Raw genomic sequence first — 24,714 nt, 5'->3', positions numbered from 1 at the left:
CAGCTACCGGTCAGTCGGGAATCAATTTGAAGTGGGCAAATCTACTGTGGGGGCTGCTATGATGCAAGTAGCCAACCCAATCAAAGATCTGCTGATATCAAGGATAGGTGACCATGGGAAATGTGCAGGTCATAGTGGATGGCTTTGCTGCAATGGGATTCCCTAACTGTGGTGGGGCCATAGACGGAACCCATATCCCTATCTTGGCACCGGAGGACCAAGCTGGTGAGTACATAAACCGCAAAGGGTACTTTTCAATAGTGCTGCAAGCACTGGTGGATCACAAGGGACGTTTCACCAACATCAACGTGGGATTGCTGGGAAAGGTACATGACGGTCCCATCTTCAGGAACTCTGGTCTGTTTCAAAAGCTGCAGGAAGGGACTTTCTTCCCAGACCAGAAAATAACTGTTGGGGATCTTGAAATGCCTATAGTTTCCTTGGGGACCCAGCCTACCCCTTAATGCCATGGCTCACAAAGCCATACACAGGCACCCTGGACAGTAGTCAGGAGCTGTTCAACTATAGGCTGAGCAAGTGCAGAATGGTGGTAGAATGTGCATTTGGACGTTTAAAAGCACGCTGCGCAGTTTACTGACTCGGTTAGACTTCAGTGAAACCAATATTTCCACAGTTATTACTGCTTGCTGTGCGCTCCACAATATCTGTGAGAGTTTATGGGGGAGACATTTATGGCGGGTGGGAGGTTGAGGCAAATTGCCTGGCCGCTGGTTACGCACAGCCAGACACGAGGACAGTTAGAAGAGCACAGGAGGGCGCAGTGCGCATCAGAGAATCTTTGAAAACCAGTTTCATGACTCGCCAGGCTATGAATGAAAGTTCTGTTTATTTCTCCTTGATGAAACTCCCGCCCCTTGGTTCACTCTACTTCCCTGTAAGCTAACCACTCTCCCCTCCTCCATTCGATCACTGCTTGCAGAGGCAATAAAGTCATTGTTGCTTCACATTCATGCATTCTTTATTAATTCATCACACAAATAGGGGGATAACTGCCAAGGTAGCCTGGAAGGGGTGGTGGAGGAGAGAAGCACCGGGAGGGGTGGTGAAAGAGGGAAGGATAAGGCCACACAGCACTTTAAAAGTTTAAAAACTTTAAAACTTATTGAATGCCAGCCTTCTGTTGCTTGGGCAATCATCTGGGGTGGAGTGGCTGGGTGTCCAGAGGCCCCTCCCACCATGTTCTTGGGTGTCTTTGTGAGGAGGTATGGACTTGGGGAGGAGGGTGGTTGGTTACACAGGGGCTGTAGCGGCGGTCTGTGCTCCAGCTGCCTTTCCTGCAGCTCAACCATATGCTGGAGCATATTAGTTTGATCCTCCAGCAGCCTCAGCATTGAATCCTGCCTCCTCGCATCATGCTGCCGCCACCTTTCAGCTTCAGCCCTCTCTTTAGCCTACCACTTACTCTCTTCAGCCCGCCACCTCTCCTCCCAGTCATTTTTGCTTTCCTGCACTCTGACATTGTCTGCTTCCACTCATTTGCTGTGCTCTGTCAGTGTGGGAGGACAGCATGAGCTCAGAGAACATTTCATCGCGAATGTGTGGTTTTTTGGCCTTCTAATCTTCACTAGTCTCTGGGAAGGAGAAGATCCTGTGATCCTTGAAACACATGTAGCTGGTAGAGGAAAAAAAAAAGGGACAGTGTTATTTAAAAAGACACATTTGATATAACAATGAGTACATTCTTTCACGGTAAACCTTGCTGTTACATACATTACATCCATAGCACATGTGCACATGTGCTTTCGTGCCAAGGTCACATTTTGCCTCCCCCCACCGTGTGGCTAGCCCCTCCCCCCTCCCCGTGGCTAACAGTGAGGAACATTTCTGTTCAGCCACAGGCACACTGCCCAGCAGGAACTGGCACCTCTGAATGTCCCCTTAAGAAAAGCACCCTATTTCAACCATGTGACCATGAATGATATCACTCTCCTGAGGATAACACAGAGAGATAAAGAACAGATGATATTTGAACTCCAGCAAAGATACACTGCAATGCTTTGTTCTACAGTGATACCCGAGTACATGCTACTTGCCTGGAATCGTAAAGTGTCCTACCATGGTGGACGGAATAAGGCTACCCTCCCCAGAAACCTTTTGCAAAGGCTTTGGGAGTACATCCAGGAGAGCCGCGAATGCCAGGGCAAATGAATCATTAAACATGCTTGCTTTTAAACTATGTATACTGTTTTAAAAGGTACACTCACCAGAGGTCCCTTCTCTGCTTGGCAGGTCCGGGAGAGAGCCTTGGGTGGGTTTGGGGGGTACTGACTCCAGGTCCAGGGTGAGAAACAGTTCCTGGCTGTTGGGAAAACCAGTTTCTCAGCTTGCTTGCTGTGAGCTATCTACAACCTCATCATCATCATCTTCCTCGTCCCCAAAACCTGCTTCCGTGTTGCCTCCATCTCCATTGAAGGAGTCAAACAACACGGCTGGGGTAGTGGTGGCTGAACCCCATAAAACAGCATGCAGATTATCATAGAAGTGGCATGTTTGGGGCTCTGACCTAGAGCGGCCGTTTGCCTCTCTGATTTTCTGGCAGGCTTGCCTCAGCTCCTTAAGTTTCACACAGCACTGCTTTGGGTCCCTATTATGGCTTCTGTCCTTCATGCCCTGGGAGATTTTGACAAATGTTTTGACATTTTGAAAACTGGAACGTATTTCTGATAGCACGGATTCCTCTCCCCATACAGCGATCAGATCCCGTACCTCCCATTCGGTCCACGCTGAAGCTCGTTTGCGATTCTGGGACTCGATCATAGTCGCCTCTGCTGATGAGCTCTGCATGGTCACCTCTGCTGATGAGCTCTGCACTCACCTGCAGCTTGCCATGCTAGCCAAACAGGAAATTGAAATTCAAAAGTTTGCGAGCCTTTTCCCGTCTACCTGGCCAGTGCATCTGAGTTGAGAGTGCTGTCCAGAGTGGTCACAATGGAGCACTCTGGGATAGCTCCCGGAGGCCAATACTGTCTAATTGCTTCCACAGTATCCCAAATTCAACCCAGCAAGGCTGATTTCAGCGCTAATCCCCTTGTCGGGGATGGAGTAAGGAAATCAATTTTAAGAGCCCTTTAAGTTGAAAAAAAGGGCTTCGTCGTGTGGACCGGTGCAGGGTTAAATTGATTTAACGCTACTAAATTCAACCTCAGCTACTACTGTAGACCAGGGCTTGGAGTTGTTTTGAGAGAGGATTTGATCATATTCTTAAATTCCTGGGTGAATTGTATTGTGGAGTATTCTCTGAATTCTTCATAATAGGTGGTGATGTAGGGTTGTCAATTGGCCTCATAGACTTAATCATCATGGTTGAGGGCTATGATGGCACCCCCTTTCTCTATTGATTTGATTGCTATCTGGTGATTGGATTTAAGGGACTGTGTAGCGGTCCTCTCAGTGGTAGAGAGATTGTAGTGGATCTTATATTTAGTAAGGATTTCACAGTCAATTTTTTTCCTGAAGCAATCAGCATAATGATCCCGCTGTGGGATGTCCAGACAGATGATTATTTTTTCTTATAACTGTTGGTGGGGATGTAACAGTTGTGGGTAGTGTTACCCATTCTTGGAACCAGCCAAGGAATAACCACAAACGGTGAACTAGATCAGCATTGAGGGTTGATTTATTGCTTCCCTTATTTGTGCAATTATTCTCACACACACACACACTACATTCATGCTGGCAGGCTGCAGGCGTGGATGTTGGTTTCAATTTTGCAGATGGTTGATGCTGGCCAGGCGACAGCGGCCCAGGGACTCTCGTCACCCCACAGCCGATCTCTGAAGTCCCTTTGGATCTGCAGGAGGGTTCTACTGCTTCCAGTCGGGTCCCGAGTTTAGCGTGCTGTTACATTTCCTTGTTGGTAACTGTCCTGGCCGCCCATCTCGAAATTTATACCTTCACCAAGCTAATACCAAAAGGAGTACTTGTGGCACCTTAGAGACTAACAAATTTATTTGAGCATAAGCTTTCGTGAGCTACAGCTCACTTCATCGGATGCATTTGGTGGAAAATACAGTGGGGAGATTTATACTGTATTTTCCACCAAATGCATCCGATTAAGTGAGCTGTAGCTCACAAAAGCTTATGCTCAAATAAATTTGTTAGTCTCTAAGATTCCACAAGTACTCCTTTTCTTTTTGCGAATTCAGACTAACACGGCTGCTACTCTGAAACCAAGCTAATTACCATGGTTCTATAAACGGCGATATTTGCTTCTTTGCTTTGCCATTGGCTGTCACTCACACTATCTCACTCATTCCTTACGTTAATTGATTACATGTTCATAAGCATGAATACAATTGGTAATATGGAGCAATACAGCTTTAAGCAAGCATCTAATATCATTGGGGAGCTTCCACTGCTTGTGGCTTTGTAACAGCATAACAGGAAACTGTGCAGACTGCACTGGAAAGAGCAAATGGAGGGGCCGCATCTGGCTACAGATAGTGTCGTCATTGTTGTGAAAGAATTCTTGTTGTGAAATAATTCTTCTAATTCTCAATGTGTTAGTATGGTATCAGGTTCTGTGGTGGGGCAGAGAAGGTCAGTCCATTGGAGATAACACAGGTATGGTTAGAGGTAGACTTGATAAATTGATGTTGAGATGTCGTATAGCGTCTGTTTGGTGGGTCTTGGTGCCATGGTTTCTCCCAGAGGTGGTGTTCTGTGGGTTCTGAAGTTCTTGTAGTTGTAATCGTATGGACGGGAGCCCTCCTTTTTTGTTGTCTGAGGTGTTAATGGCCCACTTCACTTCGAATGATCTCATAGAATATGTGTTAACTACTTTTGCAAAACAAGCTGACACTCTGAGTTCCTGCCGCAGATCCGAAGAACTCTGTGCAGCTCAAAAGCTTGTCTCTTTCACCAAAAGAAACTGGTCCAATAAAAGATATTCCATCTTGTCTCCCTAATATCCTGGGACCAATGCGGCTACAATACTGCACACATGCTTGTGGAACTAATTTGTAGCCCGGTACATATGAACCAAAACCAAATACTGGTGGCAGTGTCAGCTTTTGCTAATGCTAGTGGTGTTGCTATCTCTATCTACTGTGCCTTTCAGTGGGTGATCTTAAATTGATTTTCAAACATTATTTAGTCTTCAAAACATTCCTAGGAGGAAATGTGAATAATACTTACCTATCTTAGAGGCAGGTAAATTGAATAAAATTAAGTTAAATATCTTCCTAACAGTTGCTAGGTGAGCTAATGGTGAGGGACTGAATGGATACAGCTACACAGTGATAAATACGCAGATGGCCCGGGCTCACAGGGCTTGGGCTCTGGGGCTGAAAAATTGTTGTTTAGACATTCAGACTCAGGCTGCAGACTGGGCATGGGGACCCTGCAAGAGTGAGGGTCTCCAGCCTGAGCCCGAATGTCTATACAGCAATTTTTATCCTCACAGTCCAAGCCTCACGAGCCAGAGTCAGGTGACCTGGGCCAGCTGCAGCCATGCCATCGGTCTTTTGTCTCTGTGTAGATGTACCCAATGCCTACAATTCTCTTTCTCCAATTCTACAGAATAAACTGCTTTATGACCCAGAGGAGTCACAAAGTTAGTACTGCAGGAAGGTTTCAGAGTAGCAGCCGTGTTAGTCTGTATTCGCAAAAAGAAAAGGAGTACTTGTGGCACCTTAGAGACTAACAAATTTATTAGAGCATAAGCTTTCGTGAGCTACAGCTCACAAGTACTCCTTTTCTTTTTACTGCAGGAAGCAAATCCAACTTCATTTTTTAAATTAGTTGTTGAGTATGTGGGCTCTTTGTGGATGTAATTAATTCTTTTTCATATTGTTGCAGCAGGCAGGCCTGTCTTTTCGTTTGACTGAGCGTAGGGACTTTTGTTAATAATGGTACTATTACTTTGTTGTAAAAAGACAACAAATATATATTAGACATAGGTTATGAATTCCATACCAGTACTAATCTAGTGTAGCGATGTAGTGGATTTGAGAAATGCAATACTTAGCTAAATTGGTTCTGCTTTATTTTTAACGACTGCATACTCCTTGTAATATAAATGTGGAAAGATGCCCAGCTCTGAAGAAGAGCTCTGTGTAAGCTTGGCAGCTTGTCTTTCACCAACAGAAGTCGGTCCAGTAAAAATGATTACGTCACCCACCCGTCTCTGGAATGTGGAAACAGTGAGTCTTAGTGTTAACTGTATTTGCCTCGGCATGGAAGGTGCTGCAGCACCCCCAAGTTTTGTGCCCGGCGTCCCAGCCGCTGGCCCCGTGCCTCTGCTGCCCAGGGTCCCCCCCACCAGTCCCATTGCTGACCAGGGGCTCCGCAGCCGGCCTGGGGTCCTGCTCAGCTCCCGGCCCTTGGGGCACTGCTGCCAGTCCCAGGGTCCTCCTCAGCCGTCAGCCCTGTGCCCAGGGTACCGCCTGGCTGCTGGCCCCATGCCTGAGACTCCGCATCAGCCCCTTACTGTGGCCCCAAGCCTCCGCCACCTTACCCCTGTCTGCATCCCCCCCTTCCGGAGCCATGGTCCTGTTCCCAGCCCCAGGTCTAGAGGGCAGTGAGGGCCACAGATGCGGGTAGGGGGTTCAACTCAGCACTCCGACTCAAAAACTGTTCCAGCACCACTGTATTTGCCTCATTTCTGCCAAAATAATCTTTTGCCTAGTTACTGAGAGTGGTAAAGAAATCTGATGTTGAGTTTGGGGAAAGGAATGGAGAATGGTATAGATGGTACCTGATGATCTAAGTGTACTGCTGGTTGGAAGCATGGTAGTTATAAAAGAAAAATTCAAATACATAAAAATAAAACACCCGCTTTCTAGATATGCATAGCCCTTTGTGTGGGTTTGAAATGGAGGCCCTTAAGAACTCACCAATTGCCTTAAATGACAAAGTATTTCCATTTAGATAACCTCAGTGATTGCATTTTTGAGTACAGTCTTTCATATCATAAGAAAAGAGAAGTATCAAGGAATACTTGAGAAGCCTCATCATTTTATCATAGGCCATGTCCACATGGTGACCATTTGGAAGGTTAACGCAAATCAGCTAAAGGTATGAAGTTATGTGCATAAATTGAAGTGCATTAAATTCCTGTGTGGATGTTGTCATTCAGGATTAAACTAGACTTAGTTTGCTTTAGCTTAATTTTCCCTAAACTATGGTTAACTATGACCACTTTACTGCTGAATGAGACCACCTACACAGTGTTTAATGTGTTTTAGTTTATGGATATTAAACACTTTTAGTTAATTCACCTTAATTTTCCTGAGTTCTCTTCATAGAGACATGCCCTTAGAAGAAACTGGAAGGTCTTTCTGGGCCATCACTGTAGGATCATACCACCTGTGCAGTCTAACTGCAGACCATGCTAATATAACAGTGAATTTGGAGTGAGATTTATTTGGCAAAGTCCAGATCATAGTGAAAAATTGAACTCTGTCAGTTTGAATTGTGTGGATTCATGCTTGAATTGAGCCTTTCTGATCTACAGCTAATGTATACTTTTTTCATTATACAGTAAAGAAAAAAAAAGGGAGGGGTTAAAGAATCGGAAATCTTCCTTCTTTTCCTTCCTGTTCTCTTCACTTACACTGTCACCTCCTGCTTTTCTTCTTCCTCTTGCGTTATTTTAGAAATTTTTAAATGCTTGAAATTCGTCCTTCTGACGCGTATTGTCACTACGAGCTGAACATCACCACTTCCAACACCCAAGCCTGGGTTTACTAGTATGCCTACTTTTGTAGGGAATATATCTTAGTTTAATTAGGTTGGAGTTTATGTTGTGTCTTTTGAATCTGAATCCAAAGAATTGCATGTGTGCACATTGTGACCAGTTGTGTTGAACTTGAAAAGGAATTTGTTGTGGACTTAAGGAGTTTGTGTGTGTTAGGGATTTTTGATGATTATAATGTTGCCTTAAGTTGTGAATTCCTTAATTTTTATTGGTTTTGTAGACATGAAATTAATTGAGACAGTCTTACGTGTATGTTAATGACACTTGTCTGTGTGATTTATTAAATAAGGTATCAATACTTGTATCTTGGTCTAAAAGCCCCAAACAAGGAAAAGATAAATGCCTTACTTAGAGAGCAATACTTCAGTCATCAAAGCATCTTAGTTAAAAATTGCCTTCAGAGTTTACTGTGTTGCTCATTCACTGAAGTGCAGAGGGAATTCTTTTGTTCCTGATCTGTTGTTTTGTTCCTGCCAAAATGATAGTCTTCAAGTTCTTTAAATTTTATACTTCATATCTTAAATACAAGTAGTTTTTTAAAAATCCGAGATGAAATTACTGGAATTCTTGACAAATGTTTCTTTTTTACATTTTGTGCTTTCTTTTCTCTTAGCTCTTATTTTTTCATTGCCATATGAGGTCCTTTATTTTTTTTCTGCTCCAGTCAGTCACACCAGAATCCTTTCCCACTTTTTTAGAATCCATAGATTCATTTGCTTGTCTAACCCACAAATAACTGGATTGGTGGGAGCCTTGTGCACTTTACTCCTGATTTCTGATCTATGAGCAGCTTAATAAAAGGTATACGCTGTGTCTGTTTTGTTTTTTATAGTCAGTCAAAAACTACACCAAATGTCATGTGAGAAATGAACAGATCTGTAATAAATTGACCAGCTGTAAAAGTTGTTCACTAAACCTGAACTGCCAGTGGGATCAGCGTCAGCAAGAATGCCAGGCTTTACCAGGTAAAAGCTCTGAAATTTGAAATCTCCTTTTAATTATTTTGAGAGCTGGATGAATATCCCAAATTAATTTCCATGAATATTTATTCAACTAGAAAAAATGACTTTGTTTTGCTTGTGCTCACTCTCCTTTAAGATCTCTTTTCAAGAATAATCTAGTGACTGAGTTCACTGGCAGGAATGTTCATGATAACAGTTTATTTTAAGATGCTAATATAGAACATTCCCAGAAAGTAAATTTTGACTTTCTAAAACCCAAATATTCTTACTGTAAAAAAGATTAGATACACCATGCACATCCACTCAGGGAATATAAACAATACAAATGTTGTTTGTGTGTCTAATCAAAGCTAACAAAAAAACCTTGACTTTGATACCAGATTCTTGTAACAAACTGCTTCTAAACAATCTACTGAACAAGTTATGTGCAGAAATTGCTCAGTGAATAATTTTTAAATAATAAGTTTTAGACAATCATAAAGTGCATGTAAATGATCTTTGAAGATGCTAGTTTAATAGAATACATTAACTGCTATCAATTAGTTGCTTATCTTTTAACAATGTGCATGTGACTAGTGCTAACATATACTAATGATAAGATTAAAACATATCTTTCCCTAAAATTTTAAAATATCAGAAATTTGTTTTACTGACAGTTGTGTGATTAGCCACCATGCTGTTATAGGGTGATTATTATTTTAAAATTATAAAAAGGACAAAAGAAAGAAGACGCATGTTTGTGATCTTTTGGTTCTAATAAATGTCTTCATATTTCTAAAAAAAGATTTAGATAAACTCTAATCTACTAATTTTTCTGAGACAACTATTGCCATGGTACCAAAACGTCAAACCTGTATATATTATTTGCATAGTATTTATTTACATTTAAGTCTTTATAAATATCAGAAAGGTTATACTAGCGATGCTATTAGACTGTAACTCAGAATATAACTTACTGCAACACTATATATGTTGTATTTTTTTTCTTGTTAATTGACACTTTTACTACAGTGACATTCAAAGTAAAATAAAACTTGATTTTGTAGGTTGTTTAATTTATACATCATGATGAAACTGAGTAATGGTATATACTGGACTGTGACTTGAAAAAAAAAACCTAAACCCTCTAGATGTGCGTTTGTATGCTTTTTTTTAACAACTTATAAATTTGTATCTTAATGTGATTTCTGTACTAGCTCATTTGTGTGGGGAAGGATGGAGTCACATTGGCGATGCCTGCCTCCGCATAAATTCTAGTCGTGAAAGCTATGACAATGCCAAACTATACTGCTACAATTTGAGTGGGAATCTTGCCTCATTGACAACCTCAAAAGAAGTGGAATTTGTTCTGGATGAAATACAGAAGTATACAGTTCAGGTAACTTGACTTCTAAGTGCTGGTTTATTTTGACCCTTAAACCCTAAATTTCCAGGCTACAACTTTTCTCCTCTCTCCAAATTGCTGAAGTTGTGATTTGCGAAGGTTCCTGAGCTGAAGCTCATTAGATTTATAAGAGAGGGAGCTGCCATCAGATGATTTTGTGGAAAGAGGGCCCGTTCCGATCTGTTGTGGTTTATACATGCTGCAAAGTCTCTTTTCTTTGTGGCCACCTGGGGCAGGAAATGGGATAAAGGAGCAAAGGGTGTTGTGTTAATTTGTTAATTGCTATACAATGCAGTTAGGTGTGGGAATGAGTTACCATTTTGTGTGTGGTCAGCTGTGGATTTTAGCTGTTCAGTCTAACAGTTGATTGTTTTGTTGGAAGGTCCGCCTATATCATGGATGGCTAATTTAGGGAGAACAGGGGTTTTAAAAAGCCAACGTGTAAGAGACCAGTGGAGCTAGTGAGCAGGAGCAGCAAAAGGGGGAGTTTTGTGTGAGACTTTAAAGAAGGAGCATGAGAGTCGGATGCACCTAATAAACATTCCCTAAACTTAGACCAACCAACAACCCCCCAAAGGAAAATAAAAAACAAACACAAAGAACCAACAAACAAAAACCCTGCAAGAGCAAAAAAAAAAATGCAAGCAGAAGTTCAAACAGCAGGTGACAAATGTGTGTATTCGGTGCAAGAAACTCAGGGCCATCAGAGACAGAGTATGGACTCTTGAGACCAGAGTGGCTGTATTGGAGGAGCTAAATGAGACAGAGAGTTACATAGACGAGACTTTCTGGAGCATAACAGAGCGGTCCCATCCCCAGTCTTGAAACCCTCTGTGGTGTTGAGGAGGATAAAAGCCTTTGGGAAGGAGAACATCAGGCTGGAGCAGAGGGAAATGATCCCATTGCTGGGACCCTCCTTCCAGATGATGTCATGATATCCTCTTGCACTGAGCATACCACTCTAGGGGAGGAAATTCCAGTTATTAGGAAGAGATGGGTAATAATAGTTGGGGATTCAATTATTAGAAATATAGATAGTTGGGTTTTTGATGACCAGGAGAACCTCACAGTGAATTGCCGGCCGAGCGTGAAGGTTTCAGTCCTTTCGAGACATCTAGACAGGCTTATGTGCAGTGCTTGGGAGGAGCCAGTGATCATGGTACATGTAGATACCAGTGACATAGGGGAAGGTAGGAGAGAGGTCATGGAGGCCAGATTTAGGCTACTAGAAAAGAAGTTAAAGTCCAAGACCTTCATGGTAACATTCTCTGAAATGCTTCCCGTTCCACACGAAGGGCCAGTTTGACAGGAAGAACTGCAGGGTTTCTATGCATGGGTGAGATAATGGTGTTGTTGAGAGGAGGATTTTACATTTATTAGGGACTGGGGAACTATTGGGAATGGAGGAGCCTGTACAGGAAGGATGGAATCCACCTAAACCAAAAAGGAACTAGCTTCCTGGCAAGTAAAATTAAAAAGGTTATAGAGGAGTTTTTAAATTAAGGGCTGGGGGAAAAGGCAACAGGTGCGGAGGAGCACACAGTTCAGACAGACACATCCCTTAAGGGAGTATTTATTAAAGGAAATATGCTATAGCCTAGTAAAGAGGAGAGGATAGAAGCTGATGAAGTACAGGTAGGACCGGAAGAGAAACAGTCAAATAAAAAAGAGCCCTATGGGAATGGGTGACGGGATGGATCACATGATGATTTCTTGTTCTGTTCATTCCCTCTGGAATTGGCCACTGTTGGAAATCAAGATACTGGGCTAGATGGACCGTAGGTCTGACCCAGTATGGCCTTTCTTGTATTCAGTTATATCACATTAAAGCAGAGAATTAAATATTGATAACTTTTAAAAGTGCTTGTATACAAATGCAAGAAGTCTAAATACTAAGATGGTTGAACTGGAGTGCCAGATATGAAATGAGGGTATTGATATAATCGGCATCACAGAAACTTGGTGGAACAATGATAATCAATGGGATACAGTAATAAGAAGGTACAAAATATATATGACAGAGTAGTCACGCTGATAAGAGAGTGCCATTATATATGAAAAGAAGCAGAGAGCCAAATAAAGTAAACATCTTAAATGAATCAAAGAGTACCATAGAATCTCTATGGATAGAAATTCCATGCTTGAATAATAAGTGCATAATAGGAATATACTATGAACCACCTTACCAGGATGGTGACAGTGATTGTAAAATAGTCGGGGAGATTAGAAAGGCTACAAAAACAGAAAACCCAGTAATAACTGGGGATGCCAGTTATCCTCATATTGACTGGGAACATGTTATTTCCAGACAAGATGCAGAGAGAAAATTTCTAGACACCATTAATGACTTCTTGGAGCAGCTAGTCTTGAAACCTACAAGGGGAGAGGCAATTCTTGATTTAATCATAAGTGGCACCCCAAGAGGTGAATATAGCTGACCTGCTGAGTAATAGGGACTATAATGTAATTAAATTTAAGATCCTTGTAGGGGGAAAACACCAAAGAAATCCAGCACAGTAGAAGAAATAGGAATGACACAAAAATGAAGAGGCTAGTTAAACAGAAATTAAAATTAATGGTCACAAGTGTTAAGCCTGCAAGGTGGATGGAACATTTTTTAAAACACCATAATAGAAGCTCAAGTTATATGTATACCCCAAATAAAATAAAAACAGTAAGAGGACCAAAAAATGCCACATGGCTAAACAATAGAGTTAAAGAGGAGATTAGAGACAAAACATCATCTCTTAAAAATTAGATATCAAATCCTACTGAGGAAGATAGAAACAGGCATAAATTCTGCTGAGCCAAGTGTAAAAGTATAATTAGTGAGATCAAAAAAGAATTTGAAAATTAATTAGCAAAAGGTAGAAAAACTAATAACATTTTAACTACTAACTAACTACATCAGAAGCAGGAAGCCTGCCAAATAATCAGTGGGGCCTCTGGATGATTGAGGTGCTAAAGTATATCTCAAGGAAGACAAGGATGTTGCAGAGAAGCTGAGGTAATTCTTTGAATCGGTCTTCATCGCCGAGGGTGTGAGGGAGAATCCAATATCTGAGCCATTCTTTTTAGGTGACAGATCTGAGGAACTGTCCTAGATTGAAGCATCAGTAGAGGTGGTTTTGGAACAAACGGATACACAATAAGAAGTCACCAGGACCAGGTGGTATTCACCCAAGAGTTCTGAAGGAACTGGCAGAACTAACAACTGTGGTATGTAACCAGTCACTCTGTATCAGATGACAGGTTTCAGAGTAGCAGCCATGTTAGTCTGTATTCGCAAAAAGAAAAGGAGTACTTGTGGTACCTTAGAGACTAACAAATTTATTAGAGCATAAGCTTTCGTAAGCTACAGTTCACTTCATCGGATGCATTTGGTGGAAAAAACAGAGGGGAGATTGATATACACACACAGAGAACATGAAACAATGGGTTTATCATACACACTGTAAGGAGAGTGATCACTTAAGATAAGCCATCACCAGCAGCAGGGGGGGAGGGAAGGAGGAAAACCTTTCATGGTGACAAGCAAGGTAGGCTATTTCCAGCAGTTAACAAGAATATCTGAGGAACAGTGGGGAGTGGGGTGTGGTGGGGGGGGGAGAAATAACATGGGGAAATAGTTTTACTTTGTGTAATGACTCATCCATTCCCAGTCTCTATTCAAGCCTAAGTTAATTGTATCCAGTTTGCAAATTAATTCCAATTCAGTAGTCTCTCGTTGGAGTCTGTTTTTGAACTTTTTTGTTGAAGGATAGCCACTCTTAGGTCTGTAATCAAGTGACCAGAGAGATTGAAGTGTTCTCCAACTGGTTTTTGAATGTTATAATTCTTGATGTCTGATTTGTGTCCATTCATTCTTTTACCTAGAGACTGTCCAGTTTGACCAATGTACATGGCAGAGGGGCATTGCTGGCACATGATGGCATATATCACATTGGTAGATGCGCAGGTGAACGAGCCTCTGATAGTGTGGCTGATGTGATTAGGCCCTATGATGGTGTCCCCTGAATAGATATGTGGACAGAGTTGGCAACGGGCTTTGTTGCAAGGATAGGTTCCTGGGTTAGTGGTTCTGTTGTGTGGTGTGTGGTTGCTGGTGAGTGTTTGCTTCAGACTGGGGGGCTGTCTGTAAGCAAGGACTGGCCTGTCTCCCAAGATCTGTGAGAGTGATGGGTCGTCCTTCAGGATAGGTTGTATCCTTGATGATGCGTTGGAGAGGTTTTAGTTGGGGGCTGAAGGTGATGGCTAGTGGCATTCTGTTATTTTCTTTGTTGGGCCTGTCCTGTAGTAGGTGACTTCTGGGTACTCTTCTGGTTCTGTCAATCTGTTTCTTCACTTCAGCAGGTGGGTATTGTAGTTGTAGGAATGCATGATAGAGATCTTGTAGGTGTTTGTCTCTGTCTGAGGGGTTGGAGCAAATGCAGTTATATCGTAGAGTTTGGCTGTAGACAATGGATCGTGTGGTATGATCTGGATGAAAGCTAGAGGCATGTAGGTAGGAATAGCGGTCAGTAGGTTTCCGATATAGGGTGGTGTTTATGTGACCATCGCTTACTAGCACGGTAGTGTCGAGGAAGTGGATCTCTTGTGTGGACTGGTCCAGGCTGAGGTTGATGGTGGGATGGAAATTGTTGAAATCCTGGTGGAATTCCTCAAGGGCTTCTTTTCCATGGGTCCAGATGATAAAGATGTCATCAATGTAGCGCAAGTAGAGTAGGGGCATTAGGGGACGAGAGCTGAGGAAGCGTTGTTCTAAGTCAGCCATAAAAATGTTGGCATACTGTGGGGCCATGCGGGTACCCATCGCAGTGCCGCTGATTTGAAGGTATACATTGTCCCCAAATGTGAAATAGTTATGGGTGAGGACAAAGTCACAAAGTTGCCAAGACATTATGGGGATACTGTTCCTGACGGCTTGTAGCCCATCTTTGTGTGGAATGTTGGTGTAGAGGCTTCTACATCCATAGTGGCCAGGATGGTGTTTTTAGGAAGATCACCAATGGACTGTAGTTTCCTCAGGAAGTCAGTGGTGTCTCGAAGATAGCTGGGAGTGCTGGTAACGTAGGGCCTGAGGAGGGAGTCTACATAGCCAGACAATCCTGCTGTCAGGGTGCCAATGCCTGAGATGATGGGGCGTCCAGGATTTCCAGGTTTATGGATCTTGGAATTAATTTGCAAACTGGATACAATTAACTTAGGCTTGAATAGAGACTGGGAATGGATGAGTCATTACACAAAGTAAAACTATTTCCCCATGTTATTTCTCCCCCCCACCCCACCCCACCCCACCCCACCCCACCCCCCACTGTTCCTCAGATATTCTTGTTAACTGCTGGAAATAGCCTACCTTGCTTGTCACCATGAAAGGTTTTCCTCCTTTCCCCCCCCCCGCTGCTGGTGATGGCTTATCTTAAGTGATCACTCTCCTTACAGTGTGTATGATAAACCCATTGTTTCATGTTCTCTGTGTGTGTATATCAATCTCCCCTCTGTTTTTTCCACCAAATGCATCTGATGAAGTGAGCTGTAGCTCACGAAAGCTTATGCTCTAATAAATTTGTATCAGATGACTGCGGGATAGCTAATCTGACACCAATTTTTTAAAAAGGCCCCGGAGGTGATCCTGCCAATTACAGGCTGGGTAAGCCAACTTCAATACCAGGCAAATTGGTTGAAGCTATAGTAAAGAATATAATTATCAGTAATATAAATAAACACAGTATGTTGGGGGAGAGTCAGCATGGCCTTTGTAAACGTAAATCATGCCTCTGCAATCTATTAACATTTTTTGAGGGGGATCAAGAAACATGTGGACAAGAGTGATCCAATGGTTATAGTGTAATTGGACTTTCAGAAAGCCTTTGACAAGGTTTCTCACCAAAGGCTCTTGAGTAAAGTATGCAGTCATGGGATAAGAGAGAAGGTACTCTCATGGATAAGTAACTGGTTACAAGATAGGAAACAAGGGTAGGAATAAATGGTCAGTTTTCACAGTAGAGAGAAAAAGTGGGTCCCCCAAGAATCTGTAGTAGAACCAGTGCTGTTCAGCATATTCATAAATGATCTGGAATAATGAGTAAACAGTGAGGTGGCAAAGTTTGCAGACAATGCAAAATTACTCAAGATAGTTAAGTCCAAAGCTGACTGAAGAATTAGAAAGGGATCTCACAAAACTGGTTGACTGGGTAACAAAATGGCAGATTAAATTCAATGTTGATAAGTACAAAGTGATGTATATTGCAAAATATTAATCCCAACTATACATACACAATCACTCAAGAAAGATCTTGGAGTCATTGTGGATAGTTCTCTGAAAACATCTGCTCAATGTGCAGCAGCAGTCAAAAAGGCTAACAATCCTAGGAACTATTAGGAAAGGGATAGATAAGCAGACAAAAAATATCATAATTCCAGTATATAAATCCATGGTATGCCTACGCTTTGAATACTGCATTCAGTTCTGGTCACTCTGTCTCAAAATATATATATTAGGATTGGAAAAAGTGCAGAGAAGGACAACAAAAATGATAAGGAGTATGGACAGCTTCCATATGAAGAGAGATTAAAAAGACTGGGACTTTTCAGCTCGGAAAAGAGACGACTAAGAGGTGATATTATAGAGGTCTATAATATCTTGACTGGTGTGGAGAAAGTGAATAAGAAATGTTATTTACTCCTTCACATAACACAAGAACCAGGGTCACGCAATGAAATTAATGGACAGCGGGTTTAAAACAAGCATAAGGGGTTACTTCTTCACACAATTCACTGTCAACCTGTGGAATTCATTTTCAGGGGATGTTGTGAAGGTCAGAACTTTTACTGGATTAAAAAAAAGAATTAAATAAATTCCTGGAAGATAAGTCCATCAATGGCTATGAGTCAAGCTGGTCAGGGACACAAGTGAATGCTATAGGTGTTCCTAAACCTCTGACTGCTAGAAGCTGGGACTGGACCATGAGGGTGGATCACTTGATAAAATGCCGTGTTCTGATCACTCCGTCTGAAGCATCTGGCACTGGTCCCTGTCAGAAGACAGTATACTGGGCTAGATGGACCATTGGTCTGACCCAGTGTGGCCAGTCTTGTTTTTATCTTCCTGGAATATATGTTTAAAAAAAACCCCAAAGTATTTTTTAAAAATTACAACATCAGAACAATATTGAGATTCCATACAGATAAATCATTTTTTTCTAACAAACGAAAGATTTAAATGTTTATACATAGCTTGTGGGTTTTATACCATAATACATGTACTTGGCTGCAAAACAAAATAAGCTTTATAGTAGCTTATGTTTTATAGACAGGGTGAAAAAAGACAATTATGAATAATAATTAAAATTTATATCAAGCTAGTAGCTGATTTGCAAGGTCATTATGCTGCAAATGAATTAAGATTCCTACCAAGGAAATGGCAATGTAATCTTGTCCTTTGCAAATGTTTGTGTTGTATTAGTTCTGAATGCAAGAATTTAATGTCATATATATATTATGAATTAAAGTATCATTTTATACTATGTTCTTGAAAAAGATATGCAAATATCAGTCATGTTGCTAGTTTTATTTTTCAGCAAAATATAGGAAGTGGACAGTGTTAGCTGATTTATTTTCCCTTAAGATACACCTGTGCTTTTCTCTTATTTACTAAGGAAAGTAATACATTCCCTATGTTTAAAATGTGTCTCTTGATTTGTACCCACTGCAGCCTTGAGACATATTATATCTTACCACTTTTTTGACAAGCAATAATGTTAAATTTGCAGAAAACCAGTTACAAAATCAAGAACAGGTCCATTAGAAATGACTCCTTGAATTATTTACTTGACTTTTTTCTTGTTTGCTATGAAAATAGCACATAGAAGTACCTAAAATCTAAGACAAAAGACAAGTTGAGTGAGGGCATGTCTATACTTAAACCACTGCATCAGTGCATGAAGACGCTCTATGCTGATGTGAGATTTCTCTCTTGTCGGCATAGTTATTCCACCGCCCCGAGAGGCAGTAGCTCTCCTGCTAACATAGTGCTATCTACACAGGGGATAAAGTCAGTGCAACTGAATTGCTATGGCATGTGGATTTTTCACATTTTGAGCAAAGTAGTAATACCGATATAGGTCTGTAGTGCAGACCAGACCTGAGGTAATATCTTTTATTGGACCAACTTCTGTTAGGGAGCCTTCGAGCTTCCATGGGGCTCTTCTTCAGGTGACCTCTCTCACCAACAGAAGTTGATCCAATAAAAGATATTATCTCACCCACCTTGTCTCTCTAATATCCTGGAATCAACACAGCTACAACATTGCATGCAAGGATATAAAATCTAAGAAAACTGCCTGTGACAGACTGTTGATTTGACAGTTTGCTGGCTGGCTTGTAGTGCAGATGAGAAATGGCTGTTTTATTTCTTTGGAATGCCATACTTCTGCTAGATTTGAAAACTAAAAATTTCTGCAAGGTGACATCCTACCAAGAATATCTTTATTTAAATGAATTATGTCTTCAGCCATTGCAGTTATATGCATTTGAGATTATCCACATGTGGCATATAACAAAGGTAGACAAATGCATTCACTTTAAAGGGATATCTGGGGTTAAATGATAATTTACTTATCAGAAACTTCTAATGCAATGATACAGTGATTTATGCTGTGCCACAGTTAGGTTTTTTTAAAAAATAATTTCTCTTTCGTTCCTATCTGCCTGTCCAGTTCTATTTATTCTGTGTAAGTGACTCTAAATGTGTATCAACTGTCACAAAACCTCTGAGATTTTGCTTGATTTTCTTTTGTTTGCCTTTTTCTCTTACTCCAATCAGGATGATTTAGGGGGTGAGATTTCATTTTAGATGACTTGTCTTTATTATACACAGTGTTGCAGAGTTCACAGATGTAGGCAAAGCAGCTGTAAGGTGAGAAGCATCCCTTAATCTGAAATATCTATGCTTGAGTTTGACTTTTAAAGGCTTTAGAAATATTTCTTTCACGTGAAACAAAAGCTTTTAGGATTAATGGATGCAGCAGAGTCACATCTGAAAGTAAGAATATGGATCTGCCTCACTTGATATTTTTGTATTAAGAGGAAAAAAAACTTTAGCAATCATTCATTTATAGCAGAGACAATTGAAAAAAAATCAGCATCTGTTGTAATAGGTGCCACTTGTAAATTCTTTATTATGTATAAAAATATAGAATTTTATAGCTTGCTTTGCAATATTCAAAGCCCAAGGCTCTGCAGTAATTTCAGTACCATTTCCACATCAGGTTCAGAATGAATACATAACATGAAATTTGTGAATTCCTTCAGAGTGGACACAGCTTCCGTCTCTCTAATCCCTTCAAGATTCTACTGCTAGAGCTTAAAAGAGCCATCATAGTGGTTCCTCCAAGATCTTAGCTCTAAAAAGGAGCAACAGCTGCTAGTAAGTTTCCACTTTTAAAAAAAAAATTCCTGTTGAGCTAAGGAAGGAAGGGAGCCAAACAAATAAAGACATTTATGTATAGTGAAGATAGGGGACAACTATGTATGTATTCTTTAAATCAAGCAAACACAAAACCCCCTTAAAAGCGGCCTACATATTTCATGTGTTTTGATGTCAAATAAAATTTGTTAAGATGATGTTTCAAGTAAATACAGTAAATCAGGTCATTAGGGAGCAGTTTGCTATACCTCGGACAAAATGATCTCTGAGTTTTTGTTTATATGCTGAGGTTTATTGCGATAACAAAATAAACAAGTTTTAGAAGAGAGGATATTGGTTACTCTGCAAATTAGAGGAAGTGGAAAAGAATAATCATCAATTCATACAAATATTCAAAAGTGTAAGCTCATTAAATACTGGAATTTTTCCTCAGAACAGCAGGAATTTATTTCAAATTATTATTTCCTTGTTGATGTGCAGTAAATGCCATGACCATTATGTTGTATTAGACATAAACAAAGATTTGAGAAAATCTGAAGAACAACATGCTTCATTTTACATCCTTTTCTTGCAAATTTTCCTTAGGTTAAATAAATTCTCTTGTTAAAATTGTACCTTATAGGAATACTTTTGAATTCTAATCCTGATTTCTTAAATTCTTACAACCCCTCCCAGCTTGGTGTCATCTGAACATTTTATAAACATGCTCTCCATTTTATCATCCAAGAAGTTAATGAAAATATTGAAAAGTACCAGACCCAGGACAATCTCTTGCAGAACCTCACTTGTTATGACCCCACAGTTAGATAGAGAACCACTGATAACTTGAGTATGGTCTTTCAACAAGTTGTGCATCCCCCTTAAAGCAATTTCATCTAGACCACATTCCCTCGTTTGCTTATAAAAATGTCACTTGGCACTGTGTCAAAAGCCTTAATAAAAATCAAGATATATCATGTCTACCCATTTTTCAGGTTCATCCATGATTGATCTGGCTTGATAATAATAGGAAATAATCCAAAAAAATTAATGTTCATAACCCCTTTTGTTACAAGCGCAATCTCTTACATTGGTGAAGCACAGTAATGGTTTTTTTGAGTGATTGTCCACATACATTCTACTCCTGGTGTGTATGCACCCCCAGGCATAGGAGATTGGAATCTTTTTGAATAGCAGTGTCTGTTGGGGCTGCACCTACACCCTGCATGCTGTCCCACGGAGTGGTCAAGATCACTTTCAGTTCCTTCTTATTACTTGTGGTTGAGGAATCTCTGTGCACTGAGCAATTCTTTCCTTACGCTTTTATTAGTTGTAGTTCGTGTTCTAGTTATAATTAGTATAGTTAAATTTCTATTTTGAAGCCTGTTGGCAGAAAAAGAAAAGTAGGAAGAAGCCTTCATGTTTGGAAGGTGCCCCAGCACTGGACCTCCTTGGACATGGCAGAGGCAAAATCTCCAGGATTCAAATCCTGTCCTTTCTGCACTGCAGCTATTCCCATCTGTGCTGTTTGTAGTATTGTTTGAGCTGTGTCGGTTCCAGAATATAAGAGTTAAGGTAGGTGAGGTAATATCTTTTTTGATCAACTTCTGATTGTAGAAGGGACAAGCTTTTGAGCTCCACAGAGCTCTTCCTCAAGTCTGTAGAAAGTAACCAGAGTGTTTCACTAAATACATGATGGGACAGATTATATAAAACCCTTATTTTTAACATGCTGTAGGACATCACTTGAAGTGTGCGTGTAATGGTTAGCAGGCAGTAGGGAGTGTTCCAAATTATTGTAATGATCCATAAAACCAGTGTCTCTGTTAAGTCCAATCCAGCAGAGTTATGAATTTAAGTTCCCAGGCTCATCTTTTGAAGGTTTTGTGCAGGTTTCATTTAAGGATGAGGACTGAGAGGTCAGATACGGAGTGATTGCTTTGTGAAATGTGTTCATCCATGGGTGATAGGGTGTTTTTGTCTTTTGTTTCTGTGAGAGTTCATTCAAGATCATAGCGGTTGTCTGGTTTTACACACATGTTGGGGCATTTGATGGTACAAGATGAGGTACACCACATGTTGTAATAGGCATATGTAGGACCCATGGATCTTGAAAGGTGTATTTGTGGGGAGGATATTGATCATCATAGCAGTGGAGATATATGCAAGTTTTACATTTATTGTTCTGTCAGTGTCTGGTGCTACTTTGAGTTGGTGTGTCTTGGTCTATGGAAAGCTTGCTTCTGATGATGCGTTTGGCGAGGCTGGTGGTTGTTAGGTGGTTCGGTTCAATATGGGGATGACCTATACGTTTTTGGAAAAGGCTTCCTCTGTTCAACGGCAATAACTTTTGTGCGGAATGGAAGTATTAAGTAATGAAATTAGCATGCAATTGATTTTCACTGAGGTACAGTATTGTGGATGTAATATACCATTATAAATCCTCCCTCTGAAGGGCTTTAAGTTAAAAGTTACTTCGGAGGATTAATGGTCTGTTTATAAATGACTAAACGAAGAGACGCTGCTATGTCTAACTATAATGGTAGTATCAGTTTTGATGTATTTACTGTTTGACTCACTCAGATATACATTACAATAAAGCAGTTGATTTTGTTGAAGTATTGTGATGACAATATTGAATTTTGTTTCTATGAGAAATATTTAAAATAAAAAAGCTCTGCTTACATCTATTAATAAAATTATTAAGGGATATTCATACTCCAATCACGTTTGTGCTGTGTAAGTAGCCGGAGTTGGCCAGAGGAGAATGCCTCTCTGTGCTGCTTCAGAGGTGGGGTGGTCTTTGTCCAAGCCAGCAGGAGAAAGAAGACCCTGGATTGGAGCTGGGTGGCTCTGAATCAGGGAGTCCTTCTCAACTATATTTTAGTATAGCTGGGACATTGTGGAGAGTTAAGGCCTTCTTAATCGTGTATTGTGGCCAGCTGTAAGGGAAGGCATATATATTCACTCTTAACTGAAGGACGTTCTAACCAGATTTCTGCACCAACTCTTAAATCTTTTATGTGCCAAATTCACATTTCTTATTGACTAAAAGTTTGGTATCCAATCATATACTACTATTCTGTATGTAGTATAAATAAGACATCTACTGAAAGCCCCTACAGTTAATTTAATACTAAAAATCTTCTGATATCTAAATGAGTTTTGTTGGATATCTTCCCCATAAAATAGGCTTGCCACATTTTCAGCCATTCATTATTATTGTCTATTAATATTAATGAACTACTGAATATATTCTATTTAAATCAGATATTTTTAAGACAGTGATATGAAAAAAAGTGCAATGCTTTGTGGAACAATGAGACTTTTTTGTGAATCTTTGAACAGTGTATTGTTTAAGCAATAAACAAGAATTGCTTAGAATTAATTAATTAATCCAGAGGTATCTGTTTTATACAAATAATCTTGCATATCTTAAACAGTAACCCTGAGAGAGAGATGCAAGGTTGTTCCTCGGCATAATGACGAGTTGAGCAGAGCACTTGATGAAGGAGGAAAAAGGAATTTGTGGTTAAAACACTAGACTGGGATTCAGGATATGGGGGTTTCATTTTCAGCTCTCCCAAAGATTTCCTGGGTAACGCTGGGTATATCACTTAAGCTATGTCTACACTGCGGAGTACGAAGGTATCAACTGCAGAGCATACCAAAGCATTGTGCTCTGACTGCCCCATGTGGATACTGCTAGCTCAAAAAAAAGAGTACCTAGTTTGCATCAACATAGTCCTGTTTGAAAGAGGAATATTTGCCTCCAGGTTTTCTATCTATTGAGCCTTTTTTTTTCTGTGTCACTACTGCTTGCCTGCATTTACGTTATCCATTTGTCCCTGGCAGTTAATGATTAGCACGGTAGCCAGAGGGAAAACTTTATTCTGAGTGCCTTATTAGGTCTTTAATTGTTGATCAGATACCATACAATAGAGCTGACTTTAAGCAGACAGAATCATGTAGATTTTTAACAGAACAGAAGCATATAGATTTCTTCAGCTTTCAGAAGGACCGAACAAATGAGTTGAAAACTGTATTGACAATAACTACGATAGTGCTTGGGGTGTGCTATAGACCTCCGGGATCTAATTTGGATATGGATAGAGCCCTTTTTAATGTCTTTAATAAAGTAAATACTAATGGAAACTGCGTGATCATGGGAGACTTTAACTTCCCAGATATAGACTGGAGGACCAGTGCTAGTAATAATAATCACAGGTTTCAGAGTAGCAGCCGTGTTAGTCTGTATTCGCAAAAAGAAAAGGAGTACTTGTGGCACCTTAGAGACTAACAAATTTATTAGAGCATAAGCTTTCGTGAGCTACAGCATCCGATGAAGTGAGCTGTAGCTCACGAAAGCTTATGCTCTAATAAATTTGTTAGTCTCTAAGGTGCCACAAGTAATAATAATAGGGCTCAGATTTTCCTAGATGCGATAGCTGATGGATTCCTTCATCAAGTAGTTGCTGAACCGACTAGAGGGGATGCCATTTTAGATTTAATTTTGGTGAGTAGCGAGGACCTCATAGAAGAAATGGTTGTAGGGGACAATCTTGGCTCAAGTGATCATGAGCTAATTCAGTTCAAACTAAATGGAAGGATTAACAAAAATAAATCTGCAACTAGGGCTTTTGATTTCAAAAGGGCTGACTTTCAAAAATTAAGGAAATTAGTTAGGGAAGTGGATTGGACTGAAGAACTTATGGATCTAAAGGTAGTTGAGGCCTGGGATTACTTTAAATCAAAGCTGCAGAAGCTATCGGAAGCCTGTATCCCAAGAAAGAGGAAAAAATTCATAGGAAGGAGTTGTAGACCCAGCTGGATGAGCAAGCATCTTAGAGAGGTGATTATGAAGAAGCAGAAAGCATACAGGGAGTGGAAGATGGGAGGGATCAGCAAGGAAAGCTACCTAAATGAGGTCAGAAGATGTAGGGATAAAGTCAAAGAGGCTAAAAGTCGAGTAGAGTTGGACCTTGCAAAGGGAATTAAAACCAATAGTAAAAGGTTCTATAGCCATATAAATAAGAAGAAAACTAAGAAGGAAGAAGTGGGGCCGCTTAACACTGAGGATGGAGTGGAGGTTAAAGATAATCTAGGCATGGCCCAATATCTAAACAAATACTTTGCCTCAGTCTTTAATAAGGCTAAAGAGGATCTTGGGGATAATGGTAGCATGACAAATGGGAAGGAGGATATAGAGGTAGATATTACCATATCAGAGGTAGAAGCGAAA

At 40.4% G+C, this 24,714-nt stretch overlaps 1 protein-coding gene across 4 annotated transcripts in view; it reads left to right on the top strand.

Moving 5' to 3' along the window:
- The window catches only part of ATRNL1 (attractin like 1), a 1,048,037-nt gene that overhangs the window by 305,524 nt on the left and 717,799 nt on the right, over positions 1-24,714 (top strand). For all 4 annotated transcript variants that reach the window (XM_043518640.1, XM_038411471.2, XM_043518642.1 and 1 more), the window contains 2 exons: positions 8,553-8,685; positions 9,879-10,060. In XM_043518640.1, the coding sequence (XP_043374575.1) occupies positions 8,553-8,685; positions 9,879-10,060 (315 nt within the window). The remainder of the gene's footprint in view (positions 1-8,552; positions 8,686-9,878; positions 10,061-24,714) is intronic.

Source organism: Dermochelys coriacea, chromosome 7 (assembly GCF_009764565.3).
Source record: "Dermochelys coriacea isolate rDerCor1 chromosome 7, rDerCor1.pri.v4, whole genome shotgun sequence".
Classification (NCBI taxonomy): domain Eukaryota; kingdom Metazoa; phylum Chordata; order Testudines; family Dermochelyidae; genus Dermochelys; species Dermochelys coriacea.
This window is presented reverse-complemented; position numbering and strand designations above follow the sequence as displayed.